The 21,961-nt window shown below is 36.4% G+C and overlaps 1 protein-coding gene and 1 long non-coding RNA gene across 9 annotated transcripts in view; one reads left to right on the top strand and one right to left on the bottom strand.

Moving 5' to 3' along the window:
- LOC131799331 (uncharacterized) overlaps window positions 1-18,441 on the bottom strand; it is a 31,119-nt gene extending 12,678 nt beyond the window's left edge. For 2 of the 8 annotated variants that reach the window (XM_066168379.1, XM_066168380.1), the window contains exons 1-6: window positions 18,316-18,441; window positions 16,677-17,024; window positions 13,165-13,503; window positions 8,766-9,020; window positions 3,672-3,944; window positions 2,556-2,804 (exon numbers count right to left, since the gene is read on the bottom strand). In XM_066168379.1, coding sequence (XP_066024476.1) covers window positions 2,556-2,804; window positions 3,672-3,944; window positions 8,766-9,020; window positions 13,165-13,503; window positions 16,677-17,024; window positions 18,316-18,376 — 1,525 coding nt within the window. In that variant the 5' untranslated portion in view covers window positions 18,377-18,441. The other 6 variants (XM_066168381.1, XM_066168382.1, XM_066168385.1 and 3 more) reach the window with 6 other exon arrangements.
- On the top strand, window positions 14,628-19,292 carry LOC136281698 (uncharacterized). Its single transcript, XR_010717908.1, has 2 exons — window positions 14,628-14,805; window positions 18,792-19,292. It is a non-coding gene; the product is annotated as an uncharacterized lncRNA (long non-coding RNA).
- Window positions 19,293-21,961: the final 2,669 nt, after the last annotated feature.

Raw genomic sequence — 21,961 nt, 5'->3', positions numbered from 1 at the left:
GTTTAACACATAACACGAGCGGAAATCTTGCTCGTTGCTTGTATTTTTTCCTCGCCTATTCAGGGCTTGGAAAAATTATTATGTTGACAGCGATGCGACCTCCTCGGAAAGTCAAACTGATGTTTAATTTACTGTGAGATTTATTTGACAGAAGAATACAACAGAAATTTTTAAAACCTGAGCTTCTGAGGGTGTTTTGTACAAAATTATCAAAGTGAGTGTGGAACTTGTCAACCAACTCCGACAACTCATGAAAGTGTTTGTTGTAAGGAAATCGGGCAATTGTGGCAAAAAGTAAATGAGCAAGGGCCTGCAATCCAGATAGGTTGTATCACTGAGCATCCTGGTTTTCAGTCGATTTCTGGGTGCTGGAGACGGCCTATTACGCGTACAGGCAGCAGTAAGGCTCAGATAATCAGCTAAATGTTTTCTGTTTCATCTGTTTTGTTACATTTTTAGATCGATTTGCTTGAGTTGTTTCTGCCATTGATTTAACAATACAATACTACAGCTAGTTGTTTTTCACTTCTTTCCCGGCAGGAAATTTCGCTAAATTGCCTACGGATAGCTTGTTCGTCAGTGTTGAGGTTATCTCGGCAAACACTTCAGGATAGCTGAGCCATCTTGTGCGGTAAACAAAATCCGAAACATTTTTCCAGCGGATTTTGGATCGTCTTACATTGGATTAAAACCGCAAAACCTTGGAGAAAAATTGGCAGAGCGAACAGTCATACCAAGCGACACCAAGAGAAGATATAAGAGAAGCCCATACACTTCCGGAATACTGTTTCACCAACTCACTGTTCTCAGGTGAATACCCTACAACTGAATGCTGATATCTTAACTCGAAGTCGTTTATGGTCGTTTCTTTAATTTTGGCTCGTTTTCGCAAACCCATATTTTAATTCATTTCAATAGAATATCATTTCAACTGATACTAACATCATACACTACATCTGAAGAAGGAAACTTTCCCTATCCTCGAAAATCTGTACAAAACATCAGGAATATCAACAGAGGTCTTCATCTGCTTGAAAATACCGCTGACTAGCACATAGCTGGTCACTTTGTAAAGTTGTGAAAACACCATCCCTCAATTTAGACCCCAATTTTCCCCTATACCCCACCCCAGCTGGTCCCCTTCAATAATCTCTTTGACAACGACTGCAGAGGACTTTAATAAAGTGAAGGGCTAGAAAATAAACTTACTGAAGCTCTGCTTTTAGGCTTGGCTAAATCTATGTATTATGTGAATTCTCTCTTGTTCGTTGTGAATGGGTGAGTAAAGTTTTCAGCTCTGCTACAAATACGCTTTCAATGAGTCTTTCCAAGTCCGTTTAATTTGGACATTTGTACTGTAAATTGCAGAGCAGAAACCAAATTGAAAGAAACTCACTGAGAAAAGGTCGTATTGACTCTTGTTGTGTCTAGTAAAAGTGTCTCAGTTGAATTTAGTTTCTGGGTGGAAGAAAGACCAGATTTACACACGCCCATTGCAGCAAACAAACGAGCAAACTCTCACAACTTCAAAACTTACATTTGAATTTACTTGCAATGACTTTTGTTGTCATTTACTGACTGAACAGAGGTAAATCTTTGTACATTAGTTGTTAATGGAGGTGAATAATACTTTACCTAAGAACATTGACTGTATTTGAAGAAAAAATTGTTGTAAGAGTTCATGAGCTTTTTTTCAAAAGTGTACATGCACTTTTTTTCCAAGTGCTCTCTAATTGACAGGTGTCAGATAGTGACAGATACTTGTAAAAATAATGTTTCAAAGTTTGTTTGGAAGCCTTATAAATCACCTACATCATAATGCAAATAACAATGTTTTACGTCTCTTTTAATTTGCATTACCTTCATTTTAACTACAATTTACTCGCTCAAGGTTTGTTCAGTTTATGGAGGATCTTGCCATAATTACAGCCCTAAATCAATTCATTTTCTTTTGGCAAGTGTTTTGCTAACTTCAAGGAAAAAATTAAAAATGTTCTTAACCAGTCTAGGTTGGTCTGAATTGTGTGTCTTGTGTCTGTCTTGTGTACTGCCTTTGGCAGTTCTTAAGACTTTGGGCACAGTTTTCCCCAATACTGACCTCCCGGCCTATGATTAACATATATTTATTATCCAACTGCACCTAAGAGAGTACAAATAATGCACAGATCAAGATAAAAAATCTTGCCATAGTTGGACAGTTGGTTATTTTGTACAATAATGAAACCTGTTTTAAACATGGATTGAATTTACACAAAAAAATCATCCTTAGTTTTAATCGAGTTGTTCCGCTTTATATGACCGTTCATTACAGGTGTAAGACAACACAAACAGGCTGTTGTCACTCACTCAAAGGTGACCACAACCACTTATTAGAGGTGACCACTATAAAGAGGTGAAAATTGCAACAATTAAGGAGAAAAAAATTTGGGACTCTGACAACTGACCACTAAATACAGGGTGACCACTTAATATGGTGCTGCTTAATATAAGTCTGACTGTATCATTTATTCAACAGCTGTGACTGCTTTTTATGACATATTGAAAAAAAGACTTACATTGCACAGTGACATAAGCTCTTACTGTCTTTTCCTGTCTCACTCCATTGCTTGCGATGCAGACATATTCTCCTGCATCGTTCCTGTTACTACTAGAGATGTTCAGCTGTTTGGTGTCTGATAACTTAATCCCAGATTTTTCCCATCTTATCTTAGGGTCAGGAAAACCAGAGGCATCACAGCTCAAAAACAGAGGAGCTGAAGTTTTAACTGTTATATTCTGTGGCACTTCTGTGAACTGGACAGGAACTTGAAAAGAGGAGAAGAACAAAAGAGTTTTCAAACCATAACATTAGAGTGCGATTTGGTTCAAAATCATCCTCTTCATACACTAAAAAAATATTGAAAAAAAAAAAAAAAAAAAAAGGAAACAAACTTTCACTTTATCAGCTAATCATAATTTGCACCAGTTTTAAAATATTCCAATGAAAAGCAAATATTCTGATGAAAAGCATAAGTTTACAGTTTTTCGTGGACACAGGATAATTGCTTCAGCCTGGCAAGCACCACGGGGTGCCATTCCTGCCAAATCATTGTTTTGTTTCTATGATGCACTTGTGAACCATTGTTAGGCTTGTTTCGTTATTATTAGACACAAGTTCATCATAATAAGTTATTGGTTTTTATTATTAGGCACCTGCCATTTTGTTATTAGCCCATCATTATTAGGCATCTGTTCATCATTATTAAGTACCAGTTCATTATTATCAGGCACAACTTTAGCTATTAGGCACCCATTTACTATTAGGCCCTGGCTAAATTTTCTGAGACAGGCATCCTTCACCACCCCTTTTCCAAAGTACCTTGGGGAGGAGCATTGTGTGGAAAGCTGAGGGAGTCACCTCTTCAGGTGGACTTTTTTTCTCCTCCCCCTAACCCACCTCACACTCTGCACTCATTCCCATTCCTCCCAGGAAAAGCCTGTAAAGGGAGGGAGGGGGGGGGGGCAGGCACAACCATGTCAACCTTGTTACTAGGGTCTCTTTTCTTCTCTGGTCAGGGATGTAATAATTTAGAGTGTTGGAAGTTTCATTGATGCAATGTAAATAGGTAAAAAATGTTTTTTGGATTACGTGTCCAAAGTACTTAAAAATGCTCAAAGACATTTCTACCCACCATTTATGTTAAGTCTCACAGTGGCTTCTACTCCATCTCCAACAGCATTATGTGGGACACATTTGTACTCGCCATGGTGCTGAGATCGGTTGACGTTATTGAGAGTATACTCACTGTTGCTGTTATTACTGAAGAGGTAGCCATTGAAGTAGAACTTGTAAATTGACACTTGTGGCACAGCAGCCATAACTGTACACTTGAATGTAACTGTATCTCCTTTAATGACGGTATTTTGTGGAGCATTGGTAGTGAGCCTTGCACCTTCAGGTTTGTCTAAAAATGTAAATCAAAATCAAAATCTTAATCTCTGTTTATTTCAGGACTCACACATTTCCCCTGATTATTAATCATAATCCCTTGTAAAAGTCTAGAGGGGGTATGATAATGCAATAAGGAAGTATTAATCATGTGTGTGGGTTAATCTCGTATCAATCAATGGAGTGCCCTGGGCAAGAAATATAATGCTTTTGGAAAGGAAAATTGCAGCAAGTCATCCGCCAATCTTCTCGGTTGTCCCGTGTTCAACTCCTTAGCTGCACTTTGTCTGTAGGCAACTGGTCTGCCTCCTGCCATTTATGATTGGGAAGTTTATTAAAAGCATCAAGAAAACAAGCTATGTCCTTTCAACACAGGCTAAAAACACAAAAAGAGAATCTGGAATGAACTGATTGGTAAAAAATTGACCAATCAGCTACATTTTAACTTGTTAAGTCGGCTAATGATACCCAAGGAGTAAAAACTGTCCAATCATCAATCTGTATTGTGACAGCTCATCAAAAACAATCTCGTGAGGTACAAAGGTTGGTAATTATGAAGAACAGCTTCCCTCACCGACAGTTGGTTGACTGTTGGTTATCTGTTGGCTGACTGTTGGTAATCTGTCGGCCGACTGTCGGCAATCTGTCAGCCAACTGTTGGCCGACAGTTGGTCAACTGTCGACCAACACCTTACCAACAGTTGACTGACAGATTTATTTAGATTTTCCTGAAAAGATAACTTCCTGCAGGACATCTGTTGGCCAACAGTTGACTGACTGTCGGTTGACTGTTGGTGATCTGTCGGTAACGATCGCATGGCATTATAGGGTGATTCTTAACTGCACTTTTTGATGGAGAATATTAACACACTTTCGTTTAATGCACAGGGAATGTTCATGTACATTTAAGTTTTAGTGGCATTTTGAAAAATTTTAAGCATTTATAGTAAGTTTTACATCGATTTTTAAGTGCAAAAATACACTAGTAAAGTTATTTCACCGCCTGTCGCTAACCTGTTGGTGGCCTGTCGGTTTAGTGTCAGCCTACAGTCAGCAGACTGTTGGCCGACAGGGAGCTGTTCTTCCCAATTACCCACAGGTTAACTTCATGAGTTTGAAATGTACCAAGGCAGTCTGACTTTCTATTTCAAAAGTTTGCAGACAGTTAATCAGTACTATGGACCTTTGGCAGTTGGCAATGCTGAGGTAGATGTCAATTAAAAATTAAAGGAATTTAGATTTTTAGTTGGAATTTCACACATGAATGGCTGAATGTGTTCAGTTTCTAATGATGTCTCACTTTAAATTCAGCATAACATATATGTGAGCCACATTGGGTTCCAGATGGAAGCAGATTATTTGCCGTTGGGCTTTTCATTCACAGACAACACAAATTTTGCTGATTTCACACTGTTGTTTGTCAGAAGACAGATGAGAAATGTACAAAGTTTTAAAAGGCATGTGCTGAACTGTTATTCTGCCCATTACAGCTTTTTTTTTGCGATGTCCATGTTGTCATCACCGTTAGGTTTTGCGTTAAAGTCCCTCAAGTGCTTGCACTGTAAAACAAACTTAGCTGTAACTTGCTTAAGCAGTTAGACTTTTTGGTGCAATGTTCTTTTGGGTGCAAAATTAAATTTGGTCAAAATGATCTTATACAACGTATCTATTTGAAAGCTCAAGGTTACAATTTCAAAATTTCTATAAGTTCCCAATAAAATAAAAGATTGAAACTACAGTCAATTTTGTTAGCAGCCAATCAACAGCTACAGTCTTTAATTCAAAACATTAGGATTACAATCAATTATCAGAACTTACCACTCAATTAATAGTACGCCATTAGATTGAAACAGAGCTGACCTCCCTCATTTGTAATTCCAGCTACCAAGATGACCTCCGCAAATGGTGAGTATCAAGTTCCAGCCGTGTGAATTGCAGCAAGATGTTAACAAACGATCATCAAGAGAAAAATTACGAAACTCTCAGAGTAAATTTTAAACAGAGGCAATGTTTCTCCTACACAATATTTCAAATATAAATATATAAATAAAAAATGGCTGCTTATCAGAATACAAGTGATCCAAACTATTGTAGCAGAATGTACAATTTTTAATTTACAAAACATAATTTGAAAGCACTCTAGCTATAATACTAATAAAAGCAACTATTTTCCACAGGCTCAGTGGAGAAAGTTGAATGATCCCATTGGCTTTATCATATGGCTTACAAACTGAAGAAATGAAGAATTTATTTAAGCAGAAGTTGTCAATTTACATCCGGTGATATAAATTCATTGACTCAAACCTACAGTTTTCCACTTAGCGATTTAAGCTTCATATACCACACGGCTTTATATTTTCTTTCCCTGCTAGGGTTTCTGGGGAGCCAATTCCAAACATCAAGATCCTAGGTTCAGCAGTGCAAATAAGGTTGGAGTCAAATCCAGCAATAAGCTAATTACTGTTAATGCCAACAAGGACTTGTTTGTCAAGCTCCTCATCTCATCCAATCTGCCTGAAAGATGTGCTGAGCTTTGACCTGTCTTCAATCCCATATTCACTCACTAATGGAAGTCTTAGAAAAGATGTTAAGAGCACACTATGCTCTCTTCTCTAGAAAGACATTCATGTAGTTCAGCAACTTACAGCATTGACAAATCCACAGGTTGTTGTTATCAATGGCATGGCAGTTCTACAGTCGACAAAATCTTCTGGAGCAGATACCTTTGGTGAATTCTTACAAAAATATTTCAACATCTTCAGTTCCCCCCTTTTTTCTAGCAACTGTCTGCAAGTCCTCATGGTCTTTTACCAATACTGAGCAACTTCACAAAAGGAGGGCGTCAGCAAAGGGGAACATTCATTGGCCTTAAAATGCAAATCAGAGGTCTTGCCACTCCAGTACCAAGACAATGGGGAAAGTATCTTGCAAATCCAAAAAAAAAAGGTATGGCTTTAATTATTTAGTTCAGCATGTTTTATTCCCTCCATTGGTTTCTAGTTCATTACCAGCAATTTAGAGCTGTAGCAATCAACATTATTTTTGTTGCATTTGATATGTTTATTCTTAAACATGAATGCTATGTTTTTGACACTTAGTAAACCTATTCAATTTCCTGTTGGTTGCTTTCTGTAGCTTTGGTAAAAGCAAAACCTTTGTTTGCAGCTTTTACATGACTGCAAAAAGACAAGCATTGCAGATGAATTATGTTATCACATGTTCTGCCAGAATAAGCAAAAAAAATGAAATGCTTCCACCAACAACTGATTGTCTACTTCAACATCTGAAGCAAACTACAGAGCATTCATGCGGAGTCATGCCCTTGAAGCTATGCAGGATCTTAAATAAATGGAGGGTCATGGATGGATGAAGAACAGGGAGCTTCTTGTACCACAGCCAATCACAAAAGCACTAGCACAAGTAAACCTTCTCAGTGACTCAGAAGAAAGCTGTGAAGAGAGTACCTTTGAAGAGGAACTGTTAAATAGTTGACATATGAGGCATCCATACTTAAGAGGATAGCTTTCTGTCGATTAACAATGGAGATAAGTTACTTTAAAGCTCAACAGACCAAAATAAGTTATGATATTGTGTTTTTAGTTGCAGTATGTATCGCTCCGAGGTAAGAGGTAGTGTAAATACAAGTTTTGGAAGGATGACATGAGTATGATTTCACTTTAAGGCAAGAGGGCAGATTTAGGCCCCTTGGAGGTCACATGCTTGGTAATGTGACATAATTTGTAGAAGTTGAGCACACCTGCCTTCCTGCCATTAAGAACTAATGTTATAGTCAGAAGTTTTTTTCACAAAACATAAAAAATGGCCACAAACAGTGGTAACCTGATTGCCCCTCTTTTTCATGTCAAATCGTAAATTGGGCAAAAATGATATTTATCTCATTGCTTTAAGCTTAATAAGCAAACGTTTGGCTGAAACTGTGGACTGTGCAACCCTTTCATAGATATTAGCAGAATACAAAGGGATATTTGATAAATTTATGCCATAGAAGATGTATAGATATTTTTATAACAGTTTTAGAAGGCCATTTCGACTCCTCAAGGGTCATATGGTAGGTCACATGACCTCAATTTGCACATCCTGAGTATGATTGAGATAAAAATTTTGTCTTTCCTTTCCCAGTCTTTAAATGGAAAAAAGTAAAGGTTGTAATCACTCAGTAGTAGAGTCCATCACTTTTGCATTCATACACTTTTTGTACTTCAAGTATTCAGTATAAGGTGGCAAGGCCTTCAAATTATGAATTATAAAATGGATTCTTGCCCCTAAATAGTATATCTCTTTGAATGCCACACATGCAAATATGTGCACAAATCTTAAGCATGTGGTTTTAGTTTAAGCCCATTTTTGCTTTTATCTTCTTATCTCAGCTACATCAGTAAAACACTGAAATGTGCAATTTCTCAGCTGACACTTGGAATTTTGGCCAGTACTCAGATTTCCATCAGGCTTCAACCAGGGCCCTTTGCGCTAACCTTGTGCACTAGTCAAATGGAGTGAATTTTGGGTTGTCACAATGACTCAGAAATGGCCTTAAGCCATTTTCTGAGTTTAACACAATCCAACTGAAGCAACAACTTGGTAAAAACATTTTCATGTCCTCCTGAGCAAAATAATGTGAGTAAGAATTCCACTGAAATTCAAGTGTCCCAACCAATACTTAGGACCAATGCATACAAAGCTGAAAAGGATTTGACATGGAATTCATTTTTCTTACACTTTTAGACATATTTGTCAGTTTTGTGTAACTGACCCTAATAACAGGAGTCGCACTGTAAATAAATTAAATTCAGATGTAGAAAATTAAAATAATACTTACAGTGAACTACAATTGTTGTGTTAACGGAAGTGACTTCCATTGAGTTATTGGCTTGACATGTATATTGTCCTGTATCCATTCTGTTTATATTATCGAACTCCAAAGATGCAGCTTTCTTCCCTGAACTTTCCAGTACTCCATTTCTAATCCACGATACATATGGTGGTGGTTTCCCAGAAGCTTTACAGGTTATGGTGGCATTGGATCCTTCAATGAAATATTTTCCTCCTAAAGAGAGGTTTATAAGTAATGCCTCTGAAAGGTAAAAGAAATTATATCATTCCTCATATGGCGTAGCAAATCTTACTTGGACTGAGTCTTAAAATTTACCCAGTTACAATAAAATAATCAAAAGTATCCAGCAATTAGTCTCCAACAACCAACCTAGGGAATTGAGGGATAATTCAGGAAGTCACTCATTAAACTAAGGACCCCGGCTTTAAAGCTATACACCCAATTTTCTTGATAAAACTTTTGCTGCTGCACAAACAAATAGGAACAGAGCCAATCAAGCCACACCTCACTTAGAACTTAGCCTGAAAGAGGATCTACTAAAGCATCCCCAACCCAGAGAATTGAAATTTTGATGAAAGAGAAACCATGAATTCTTTGGGATAAAAAGAATACACCAGTGGCATGCTGGATGCTGCTTGCCATTACCTAAAGTTAAAAGGAGAACTTACTAAACTCCTTGTATTGATTGTTCTTTTATCAAACATTACATAACTTGATTGCTCATCATGATTGTTCTGCAAAGGGGAGTTTGCAGAAGGGAGAGTTTCTGACTTTTCTTCTGCATTTTGAAGAATCATACCCAAAAATAAACCCTTCTTAAGCCCAAGTCAAATGCAAAGAAATTAACTTATTTCCTGCATTAAGAATAGACTGTACGGAGACCACTGTTAACAACTTGTGCTGAAACATTTTGCTACTTCCCAACAGAGAGGTTATCACTCAGCAAATTAAAAATATCCTCAACCTGTCGCAGGCATTACATTTACAATGAGGCAGAGTCATTTCATCAGAGCTCTACAAACACACTTTACCCCCCTAAAGAGGAGAGTTATACTTCAATACAATTGTGAATAAGTGTTCCCAAAACTTATGGCAAGATTTTTTAGGTTGGTCCTTAAAACTAATTAAAAGTGAAATCAGCCATAGCTGATATGAGGCAAACAGGCAGATGAAATGTTTATACAACATGGTCCAGTCTTAGTTTTGGTGAAAATGCAAAACAGGCAGTACCCAGAACATTTGGTGAGAAATACTTGAGAGCAAGAAGGTGGCTTAAATTCACACTAAGTAGTTCCTAGTAATAATTAGCACAAGATTTGAGCTTGTTTGACATTACCAAAGAAACTATCTTCCAGACCATCAAGAGATGCTGATGTTTATTAAGAAACTACAGGAGATGATGGGAAAGGAATTGCAGAGGCAGAAAGTGGAGAGGCAACACCAAAAACACTACGTGATTCATCTTTGTACTGGAAGTAATATTCTTGTTGCAGACTAGAGGTTTGAGTAAGAAATGCAAAAAATAGCTCACTAGCCAGAGTACCTGAGAGAGTATTGGTGAAAGGAGGAAAATCTAATTTAAAGACAGAAGAAAAAATTTGATTGGCTTGTCTGAAAAGTTCCAACATCTAAAGGTGGATAATACTAATTGTGCATCTTAAAATATTTCCATGTTCCCACTTGATGATTTTAGGCCCTATTTAACTTTGTATAGTTTTTAGGAGGTTCCAATTTGAAGAGCTTCCAACTGAAGTTGTAATAAAGATATCCTTAGTAAGTGTATGTGAATTGATCAATGGTTACTTAACAATACAAAAATTTTAGTGGGTCCAGATGTAGCTTGTCATCTAGGTAACAATATTACAAAATCTTGCAAGGAGTTATTATAAAAGAAACCAGAAACTATTACAGAATTCGATGTACTTTTGTTTAGATTTATAATGGTTTATACTCGAGACTTAGAAGTGCTAGCTCTGAAACATCCCCAAAAATCTGTAGGGTTCAGGAGCCTCAAGAGAGTTACATAGCAGAACCAGTTATTTCTGCCTCCTCTAAGATTTTTAAAATTGAATAGAGCTATCGGTTTTTTTCTTGAGTCCCTAATAGACATCTTAACTGACTAGAATCTTTCAGAGTTAACTGTGACAACATCAAGCTGGGGGTCATCTCTATGGGCTGAAATATTCAAAGTGTTAAGCACTACAAGGCTTCAAGAATGCATCATGTCCCAAAAGTAAGTGAAACTGGGCAGTTGTTTAACACCTAAAATATTTCAATTAACATTTAAGTTGGCCAGAAATACACATTTTTTCTCTATATCTAGAGTCACTTGAACTTGGAATCTGTGACAGGAAATGGCTGTAGGATGAGGAAATAAAGAAACCTACTGAAGAAGCAAAAAGCTGAAAAAAAAACCTCCCTCCTCCTAATGTCATCAATGACATCAGCAGAAAAATAGTAGAAACCTTATGATGTATGCCAAATTTAAGCACTCTACTGAGCTAAGTGATACCAACATAAAAACAACTACTGACCTATCTCAGTCATTTCTGTAGTCACCAAAGTGTTTGAAAGGATTGTGTATGATCAGTTATATGAACCTCATAAATAGTGAAGAAATCATCTCTAAACATCAATTTGGTTTCAGGTCTTTACACCCAACTATTACTGCTCTTCTTAATTGAAGCCACTGAATCATGGCTACATCAATGCTGTGGTGTTTCTCGACTTAAAAGAGGGATTCAACACTGTTGATCATGAGATATTTCTCGCTAAAATGAATCAATGTGGTATTCAAGAAAAACTTTTTATTGGTTTAAATCATATTTGACGCATCACTCACAACAGTGCTCAGTTAATGTGTATAAATAATGATTAAATAAATAAATAAACATGGAAGATCCCATGTCATCTGGAAGAGGCATTTAATCACTTAATGATGAAATGTAGTCAGGATAAAAATGAAATTCTTTTGAAACCCAATGCCAAAAGGATCATGATGAACACACTTAAAGTCAAACCCTGCAAAACTGTTGATAGTGCATGGGACATCTAGGATATTGGGTTAGCAGACAGGAGCAGGCACTTCTCCTCAACAATACCTTGTTTCATAATAGACTGCATTCTTTACGTCACACCTTTTGTCCAAGGGTAATCTACATGTAAACAGACAACCAGCATTTTGGTAGAGATGAAAGGAGAGAGACTGCCCATCACATCTTCTAGAGGCCTTTGGGTTCTCTTTGATTTGCAAATGGCTTTCCACGATCACAAATCCAATATTGGCAAATTTTCCTTTTTCCATATGTTTTTAATTTTTGAAATAAAAAGTTAAACAATACTTTGCAGATATATCAAACCTTACAAATGACTTACAACAGGAGGTGGATTTGATCACATGTCACAAAGCTTCACTTCATTCAGAAAGTTTGTTTTCCATTTCACAGCTGTAATTCTCATTGCTTTTAAGGAACAAGAAGTCACATTTATGACTTAAATAACCAATCCATTGAGATTCAAGTATTCTTAAGCATATTTACAGTACTTTCAATTTTAGGGTTCCATTTAGTCTGTATGTATCTCAATCAGGAGGGTAAAGAGGAAGCATCTAAAAAATTTGGCAAATCTGTTACAAAGATGGCAGTGATGCATGAATAATAATTGCCTTCTTATGGTAAAAACAAAACAAAATAATTTTTTTCTATAAGCGAAATACATGGATTGGCTTTGAGCCACGTAGACCAAAATGAATGATGATTCATTTTACCCCTTTTAAGCCATATTAACCTGGTATCTTTCTGTCAAATACATGTCAAAAATAGAATAAGTGTGAAAGGTATTGCACTACAGTTAAAATAAGCCAACAGAACTCAGAAAATGTACATTAATTAAAATATTGTGTTAATGAAAGTTACATGGTTCTGATGGAGTACGATGACAAGGAAAGGTTGAAGATTATGTTATGGCTGGTGAGCGCAAACAATCTTCATTTGGGAGTTGTGTAAAATCAAAAAAAAGCAAATGAGTGTAGTAAACAGTGAGTTTGGATTCTTCACAACAAGTGAAAAAAATCATTCAAGCAAACAATGACAGAGGTAAATTGTACATGAGTATTGAGATATCATATAATGTTTTTGACTTGAATCACAGTCAAATGACCAAGAAGTTCCATACTTATAACACACTCGTTTTCAACTATTTAATGTTGTTAGGACATGAGTGTGTTCCCAAAAGTTGAGTTAGCTAGCCACTTTCAGCCCTGCATATAAAGGTTTGCACAAATTAATGTTAATGTTTACTTTTTCCTGATCTCAGAAATATGAGACATGAGTTTAATGAATTTGATTTGTGTTACATTATTAATGGTTATGTCTACAAGACGTACCTGCCACAGTAAGCTCAACTATACTTTCAACTTTCTTTCCCCACATTTCACATTTAAATTTGGTATTGTCTCCAGGGTTGATGTTCTTGATAAACAGGGTAGCTCGTCCTTCAATTTTAACTCTTCCTTGATAAGATGGAGGAATATCACGATGTTCTTGGACACCACAACTGCCCCTGAAAATCATTTTTTTATATGTATCCTTTACCAGAACACTAAAGATGATGCCTCGAGTTGCATTAAGTGGATCAGTGTAGTCCCATACAAGCTTGGCATCACTATCATTTTTAAAATAGCTTGGATTAGAAGGTTCCTGGGTGAAACGCACATCCACACCCCCTAAAATAGACAACCATAAACATAATATTCCCAGCCCTTTCGTTACATGTGTAAGGATAATATTTAGGAAGAAGAGTTTAAATAGAGTTCACCACAAAGGCAAGTGTAAGCAGTAACAACAATAATTTTTGCTTCTTCATTGAATAAAACAAGTAGATTCCATGGTACCCTTGCTCTGTACCGTTATAAATCACAGGGGATGTCACAATGTCCTAAGCACATCAGTGACACACTCAACTGCACCTAGCTTGTTCTATAACTGATCATGATGCTTGTTCTGGCATCATGTAACAAGAAAATGGCTTCCCGCTTTGCTGTGTTAAGCTAGGAGAAAATAATTTCAATAAACGAAGCAGCTGTCACAAAAAATACAAACACAGCAACCAAGTGTGCTTAGATGCCATTGAATGATAAATTAACTAACCTTTCAAACCTTAATTTCTAACAGGAAAAATCAGATTTTTCTTTCACTGCATTGTAAAGCATTAAAGAAGTGAAGATAAAAATTCAACTATTTTGTACCTTTGTGTCATCGAGCATTCTGAGCATTCTACTTAACGCGATCCAACCTACGCATCTTTTCAGGGTTTGCATGATCATCATGTTTGTAATGGAAAGCCACCTGACAAAGCAGCAACTTTTTTCATGGCTAAGAATACGACTCACACTACTCAAGAAAAGAGTGCTCTTCTCAGTTTCAATTTTGATGTTGAATTCTGAAAGTATAGTAGTGTTACATTTGAAGCATAAAATCCTTTGTTCTTGATTTCTATCGCATCGTAGCTTTCAGACTTCATTTATCGCGTGGTTGAAATCGCAACATCATGTCTTAAATTTGATATACAAAAACTGTTGAAAGCCACCTTAAAGTTCGGAAACCATTTTGACGAACATCAAGTTCAGGAGTAAAGGTCGGCGTTTCCGGCTCGTGTCTATGCTTAAAATGGCTCATGGTAAAAACCGCTGTAAAGTCCTTTGTACCGGAGAATAAATTTCACTCTTACCTAACCCGTGAAACTTTACCAGTAGAAGACAAAGTAGGTATACTTGATGATCACGAAAAGACACCATCTTATCAGACCTTTGCTGACGATCCGATGAGGAAGTTTGTGCTGATCAGCATTAGATTCCATCCACCAAAACCACCTCGGTCGAGAGGGACTGAGATGGAATGATGGACAACTCATGACTTGTTATACTAAATGAAAATTACGAAGCTACGACAACATGCCGACGTATCCCGATGACCTAAGTATATTATTTGTTTGAGAAATTGCATCAAAACTTTTTACTCAAGAAATGGTAAGTATTAATTTATTGTTCGATTGTAGTATTATAAAACATTTTACGCAATGTTATGCAGATATTTCACGTATTTAAAAGGTGCCTAGGTGTCACGTAGTTTTGGTGGATGTCAGTAGGGAACATCCACCAAAACACTGACCAAAACCATCAACAATATATTTTCTTTATTTTATCTATAGCCATTGTTAGATCTTCAGGGAGACAAAAGATTTATACCACTAATTAGCAGCTAGTGCTCTGGCTAATTATTTTTTATGGTGCACAATTGCTGACCGACCAAACGTTCATAATGATTATCATAACTCATAACACATAAAATAAAGTGGTTTTGGTGGATGTTTCTCTCCATCCACCAAAACCACCATAGCAATTTCTGCTACTTCCTTTACAGAAGACTGATGTGACCTGCTATTTGGAGTACATAACCACAATCTATTTCTTTGTATGTAGAGATATTTTGCAAAGTTCTTAAGTCAGCACCTTTTATTATTGAAACCATAATCATAACATGGTGCACAATATAGAATACAAAAGGTTCTGGTGCGGCAATCATGTAATCTTGAAACAGGAGAGTTTTTAACTGACTTAACTGACTTAAACAGATATTTTCGACAAAATTCCAGATCCAGAAATTTCTTCCACTATTTCCACTAAAATCATAACCTTTAAGTACAACAAATTAGCACATCAGTAATTGTTATCAGGGGTCTGAAAATCTTATAAATCTTTGACATTCATTTCAAGTAACCTTTAATTTCATATGAATGAATAAGTATACACTCAAGATTCAGAATGTCGTACATTTTACAAATTATGGATAGATAGTGAAAGACCTTTGCCACATCGGTGAATCAAACCATTGTATACCATGTAGTTTATGATAATTGTTTGTTTTTGCTCACAATATCCAAAACAATGGAGGGGATAAATTTAAATTTGTAAGTATATTTACAGTACTTTCAATTTAAGGTTTCCATTAGGTCTGTATGTATCTCAATCAAGAGGGTAAAGAAGAAGCATCAAGTAACAACATCTGCTAAGAATAGCATTCCTACCTGGCCATATTGATCATCATTGAAATTATTTTCTGTTTACAAGCTCAGCTTCTTTTAAACAGCATAAAGAGCTTGGATTATAGACTCTGATGGTTTATTGCTTTCATAACTTTAAGGAAATTTTGCTCTATTGCTCAAATCTTTCAAGTCTTGCCTTGCACCTTGGTGTCAGAAAATTACTTGAGGAAGTCACCACTCTGTTGACTAAATTTGCATCTGTAAACCTTGAAGATCATAATCCTCAGAAAGCAGCAAACAACGCAATGCCAACTTTCATTCCCTTTGGCAGGTCCCTCTAAAAGGCTACAAAAGCCACATAATTTTTTTTGCACCAGCTGCCTGTGATTGGTTGTGGAATATTTCCTTTATTGATCTAGAAAAATTGTACAACCACTTGCATTGTTTCTAGTTTTGTCTGACCGTTTTTAGTTGAAAACTTTGCTGAGAGAAAATCTCAGTACTCATATTTATAATAGTTATCTAAAGTATGCATAACAGAGCAACCCAGTAGTTGGTGCCAAAAGAATAAAGCAATAACTCTTTCATAACTCTTTGAATTCTTACTAATGAGAAACAGCAAAGTAAATGGTAGAATTTCTTGTCTCTTTTTAAGGAGTGTGGAGTCACATGCCAAGTAAAAGTAGCACTAGTGTTCCCAAAAGTTGGGTTAGCTAGCCACTTACAGCCCTGCATAAAAAGGTCTACACAAATTTATGCTATTGTTTACTTTCTCCAGATCTCAGAAATATGAGACATGAGTTGAATGCATTTGGTTTGTGTTTGATTATGAATGGTTATGTCTGCAATACATACCTGCCATAATAAGCTGAACTGTACTTTTAACCTCCCCTGAAGGGCTTTTCCACATTTCACATCTAAATTTGGTATTGTCTCCAGTGTTGATGTTCTTGATAACCAGGGTAGCTCTTCCTTCAATTTTAACTCTTCCTTTGTAGGATGAAGGAATTGAAGAATGTTCTTGCACACCATGACTGTTGTTAAAAATCATTGTTTTAAATTCACCATTTACCAGAACACTGTAGGCAATTGCTGCAATTTTATTATGTGGATCAGCATAGTTCCACACCAGGTTGGCATCACTACCTTTGTTAAAGTAGCTTGGATTAGAAGGTTCCTGGGTGAATATCACATCCACACCCACTAAAATAGACAAACATAAACAATATTCTGAGCCCTTTAGTTACATATGTAAGGATTATATTTAAGAAGAAGGCCTTAAATAGAGTCCACCATAAAGGCACTTTAAGTGTAAGCAGTAACAACAATAATTTTTGCTTCTTCACTGAATAAAACAAATGGATTCCATGTTGCCGAGGCTCTGTACAGTTATAAATTACAGAGGATGTCAAAAAAACAAGAACATCAGTTATACACTTAACTGCACCTGGCTTGCTCTGTGCATTTAGTTAGTAAAAAATAGTACAATAGTAAACAGTGCTGTTGTGCCATTTGCTCTGTCTTAATAACTGACAGCTGGAACAAGCTAAGCTGATCTCATATGCCAATTCTTGGTCTTTACCATATTCTGACATCACATGTGATCTATTACTGAACAGATGAACAGCAATATGGAATCTATTTGTTAAACAGATAATGGAAAATTGTGGTGGATTTGTTTACATGCTTTTTTATAATTTGATTGCCAAGCTCACTGGTGGTTAGCCACAAGAAAATGGCTTCCTGCTTTGCTCTGTTAAGCTTAAGGAGAAGATGTAATTTCAATAAACAAAGCAGCTGTCACAAAAAATACAAAGCAGCTGTCACAAAAAATACAAAACAGCAACCAAGTGTGCTTTGATAGCATTGAATGGTAAATTAACTAACCTTTCAACCCTTAATTTCTAACTGGGAAAATCAGATTTTTCTTTCACTGCATTGTAAAGTATTATGCAGGGGAAAGATGAAACTTCGACTTTTTTTGTACCTTTGTGTCATCAACATTCTGACGTTCTACTTATCGTGATCCAACCTATGCATATTTTCAGGGTTTGCATAACCATCTTGTTTGTAATGGAAAGCCACTTGACAAAGGATTAACTTTTTTTCATGGCTAAGAAGACGACTCACACAATCAAGAAGAGCGCTCTTCTCAGTTTCAATTTTGATGTTGAATTCTGAACGTATAGTAGTGTTACACTTGAAGCATAAAATCCTTTGCTCTTGATTTCTATCGCATCATAGTTATTCAGACTTCATTTATCACGTGATTGAAATCGCAACATCACATCGCAATCATTTCAAGATACAAAAATCATATCATTTCGAGATACAAAAACTGCTGAAAGCCATCTTGGAGTTAGGAAATCATTTTGACAAACATCACGTTCATAAATTAAAGTCAGCGTTTCCGGCTCGATTCTAAGCTTAAAATGACACATGGTAAAAAAACACTGTAAATTTCTTTGTACGGGAATATAAATTTCACCCTTACCTGACTCATGAAACTTTACCAGCAGAAGAAAAAGTAATTGATGATCACCGAAAGACATCATTTTATCAGACCTTTGCTGATGGTTCGATGAGGATTAGGTTGTGCTTATGAGACAATCTCGAGCCCAAGGTCATTTTGGCTCTTTGTCAGCGGTATATTCGCAAAATAATGACCCCTGGGGGAATAGATTAATTAGTCGGGCGACCGACCAGTGGGTTTACCCTTGGGTTTCTTCACAAAGCTCAGTCACGTGCAACGGGGAATACCGCAGACACGTAATAAGTAAGTAAGTAACTTTATTTAACCACATACCGCATATGAACGAATAGCTCGTTTAAATACAAATGTGCCATAAAAATTGACATTTACATGTATAAGTAATGAGTAATAGGTAAGAAATAAAAATTAATTATCTAGAATGAATAATAATAAAAGGGAATATCGGTGACTAGACTATTTGTTTACAAAACAAACAGCTGCAGTCATACGATGAGGACAATGAGGTCTCACCAGAATCAAACCAGAAATCAAATGAGTTATCAGGGAACAGAAAATGTGGACAGAGTGACCGAAGAACATTTGCTGATAAAGACAAGGTGCCTCGTTATAAAACTCTAGGAAACGACGACAAAGATACCATGTTGGACTTTTATCAGAGTTAGGATAAACGTAATTGTTATATTTATGTGACCTCTATCGTGATTGTTAAGCTTACATTCATTATATTTTTGTTCAAACAGAGTACATTATCAGCTGTTATTTTTCCATTTGTTCCATTAGTTTTGTCGCTTTTATGCGTATATTATATTCGCATATTGTTGAGCAGGAATGTTTGTTTGGTACCAAACGAAGTGGTGTCAAATGAAAGTGATGATGTATTGGACAATGTAGCGCCATGTATAGAACCAAAGTGTGACGAATCAGCGTTGTGTATACAACAAAATGATGTTGCAAAAGAAATAAAATATGCAAAGGAATTCAGGTCTCGTTCTGCGATGTTTGTTAATCGTTGTAATATTAACAATGGTGATTACCATGTGCGAAGACGATTCGATCGTGAGCCCAGCAGAATACCTGTAAAAAAACTAGTAAAACAAACAAATAAAGAAGTTAGTGTGCAGGCGAATTCTTAAAAACATTCCTGTCTCGTCAAAAATGTATCGCTACATCAAATGCAGACTTAGAACAAGGAGCAATAATGACAGTAACAAATTTGTACAAAAGATGAGAAAAAAATGGCATTCTACACGGTCAACACTGAATCGAAAATCGTCGAGTTGTCGAGAGTCTTTGGGCAAATATCTATCTTTGTATAGCTGTAATACATTTTTTAAGTGTGTACAAGAATGCAAGCCACAGAGGTCATTGTGCTACACTGAATCTGTGTAATGACATTGAAACAAATCCTGGGCCTCCTATATTATAATGGTATTGATCCTACTCTAACAATCAAGGCACCATATATCCCAAAAAAATCTAAGGATAAAACTATTCTGGAAAATCTAAGGCCCATCTTACTTCTCAACGTCGACTACAAGATTCTCACTAAAGTTATAGCCAAGCGAATCGAAAATGTCTTGCCAACTTTAATAAACCCTGATCAAACCGGTTATGTTAAAGGCCGCTACATTGGTGAAAATATAAGGCTAATTTATGACCTAATACATTACACAGATAAAACAAATCAAAAAGGTATTGCCATTTTCTTGGACTTCAAAAAAGCGTTTGATTCCATTGAATGGAACTATCTCTTAGAAACATTGCAGCTTTTCAACTTCGGCCACGACATCCAAAATTGGATAAAAATTTTTTATAATAATGTTACTAGCTGTGTTCTGAATAACGGTCATGCCTCAACTTTTTTCTCCCTTCAGCGGGGAGTCAGGCAAGGTTGCCCTTTGTCTGGCGTTCTCTTCGTTCTCGGCATAGAACTCCTCTCTAAAGCCATAAAAAATGATGCTATTATTAATGGTATTCAAGTCAACAAGCATGAGCTTAAAATAAGTCAATATGCCGACGACACAACAGTATTTGTTCGTGACCTCGATTCCGTCGTGAGTCTATTGAAGGTTTTAAATGAGTTTAAAGAACTTTCTGGCCTAGAAATAAACACAACTAAAACCGAAGCAATGTGGTTAGGCGAATGGAAAGACAGAAAAGATGAACCCTTTGGTTTTAAATGGCCAAAAGAACCTGTCAATGTCTTTGGTGTCTTTTTTTCTCATAACCAAGAAAGTGCTAATAGACTGAACTTCGGTGAAAAAATACGTAATCTCGAGAAAACGCTAATCACTTGGCAACGGAGAAATCTAACTCTTTATGGAAAGATAAACATAGTCAAAACACTTGGGATATCTAAGTTAATTTACTCAGCCTCCGTGCTCCCTGTTCCAGATCACTATATCCAAGAAATAAATAAGCTAACTTTCAACTTTATTTGGGCAGGAAAACCCCCTAAAATAAAAAGAAACACCATAATTGGAGAAAAGAAAGATGGCGGTTTGAAAATGTGCGATTTTAATATCATGGAAAAAGCACTCAAAATAGCTTGGGTCAACAGAATTCAAGATGACTCACAAGCCTCCTGGAAAATTATTCCTAACCAGCTCTTACACAAACATGGTGGTCTTGCTTTTCTAACAAAATGCAACTTTACACCAAGCACACTAGACCTCGATGATAAGCTTCATGCATTTTACAAAAAAGTGTTAGATTATTGGTGCGAGTTTAAAATCTCAACGGGCATCGATTCCAAAACAAATCCTAAAAACGAAATAGTGTGGAATAACAGAAAAATTCTTACAGGAAAAAAACCTGTCTTTTACCAAACTTGGTATGACGCCGGTATTACTAAGATAAGCGACATTTTAAACCAAAAGTGGCATGAATTTGTCACAAAATTTAATTTAAATGTGCCTTTCACCACATACTATCGCTTGGTCAACGCAATCCCAAAAGACTGGAAAGCTATTCTTACAAACCCTATTCCAAACTTCACACACGCGAACACTACTGTAAACAGCCTAAGAACCAGTTCTATTTACTCTTCTCTTTTAAACACTGTCTTTGTTCCTCCCACTGCCGAAACCAAAATTCTACGCCACGGATTTACAAAAACTACCATCAAGAACGTTTATCTTATGCCATTTAAAGTTACAAACGAAGTTAAAATAATAATGTTTCAGTATAAAGTGATTCATAACGTGCTTCCAACTCGCGCCACTCTTTACCGAGACGGCATTTCAGAGAGCCCCTTATGCAACCCATGCAATACAGAAAAACAAACGTTGCATCACCTATTAATAAACTGCACACTAATACTCGACTTCTGGATTCTGTTTCAAGACTGGTGGCACCAAAAAACAAATGAAACAATAACGTTATCCACAAGTCATATACTCTATGGCTGGCATTATAGGACAAAGCATTGGCAAGTCCTAAATTATTGCCTATTGTTAGCCAAATATCACATTTTCTGCACAAGACATCTTAGATTTTCAAATCTTCCTACTGTTCATCACGGGAAAACTTGAAATCCTAAAAGAGATCGCGACCGCAAAAAAAGAACTTCCGAAATTTTATCGCACGTGGGCTTTTTTACTTTAATTTTTCATGCTGCTGTTGTTTTAGGTTAGACTTATACTTA

Source organism: Pocillopora verrucosa, chromosome 6 (assembly GCF_036669915.1).
Source record: "Pocillopora verrucosa isolate sample1 chromosome 6, ASM3666991v2, whole genome shotgun sequence".
NCBI classification, from domain to species: domain Eukaryota; kingdom Metazoa; phylum Cnidaria; class Anthozoa; order Scleractinia; family Pocilloporidae; genus Pocillopora; species Pocillopora verrucosa.
Note: the sequence above shows the minus strand (reverse complement) of the source record. Positions and strands in the feature narration are given on the sequence as shown.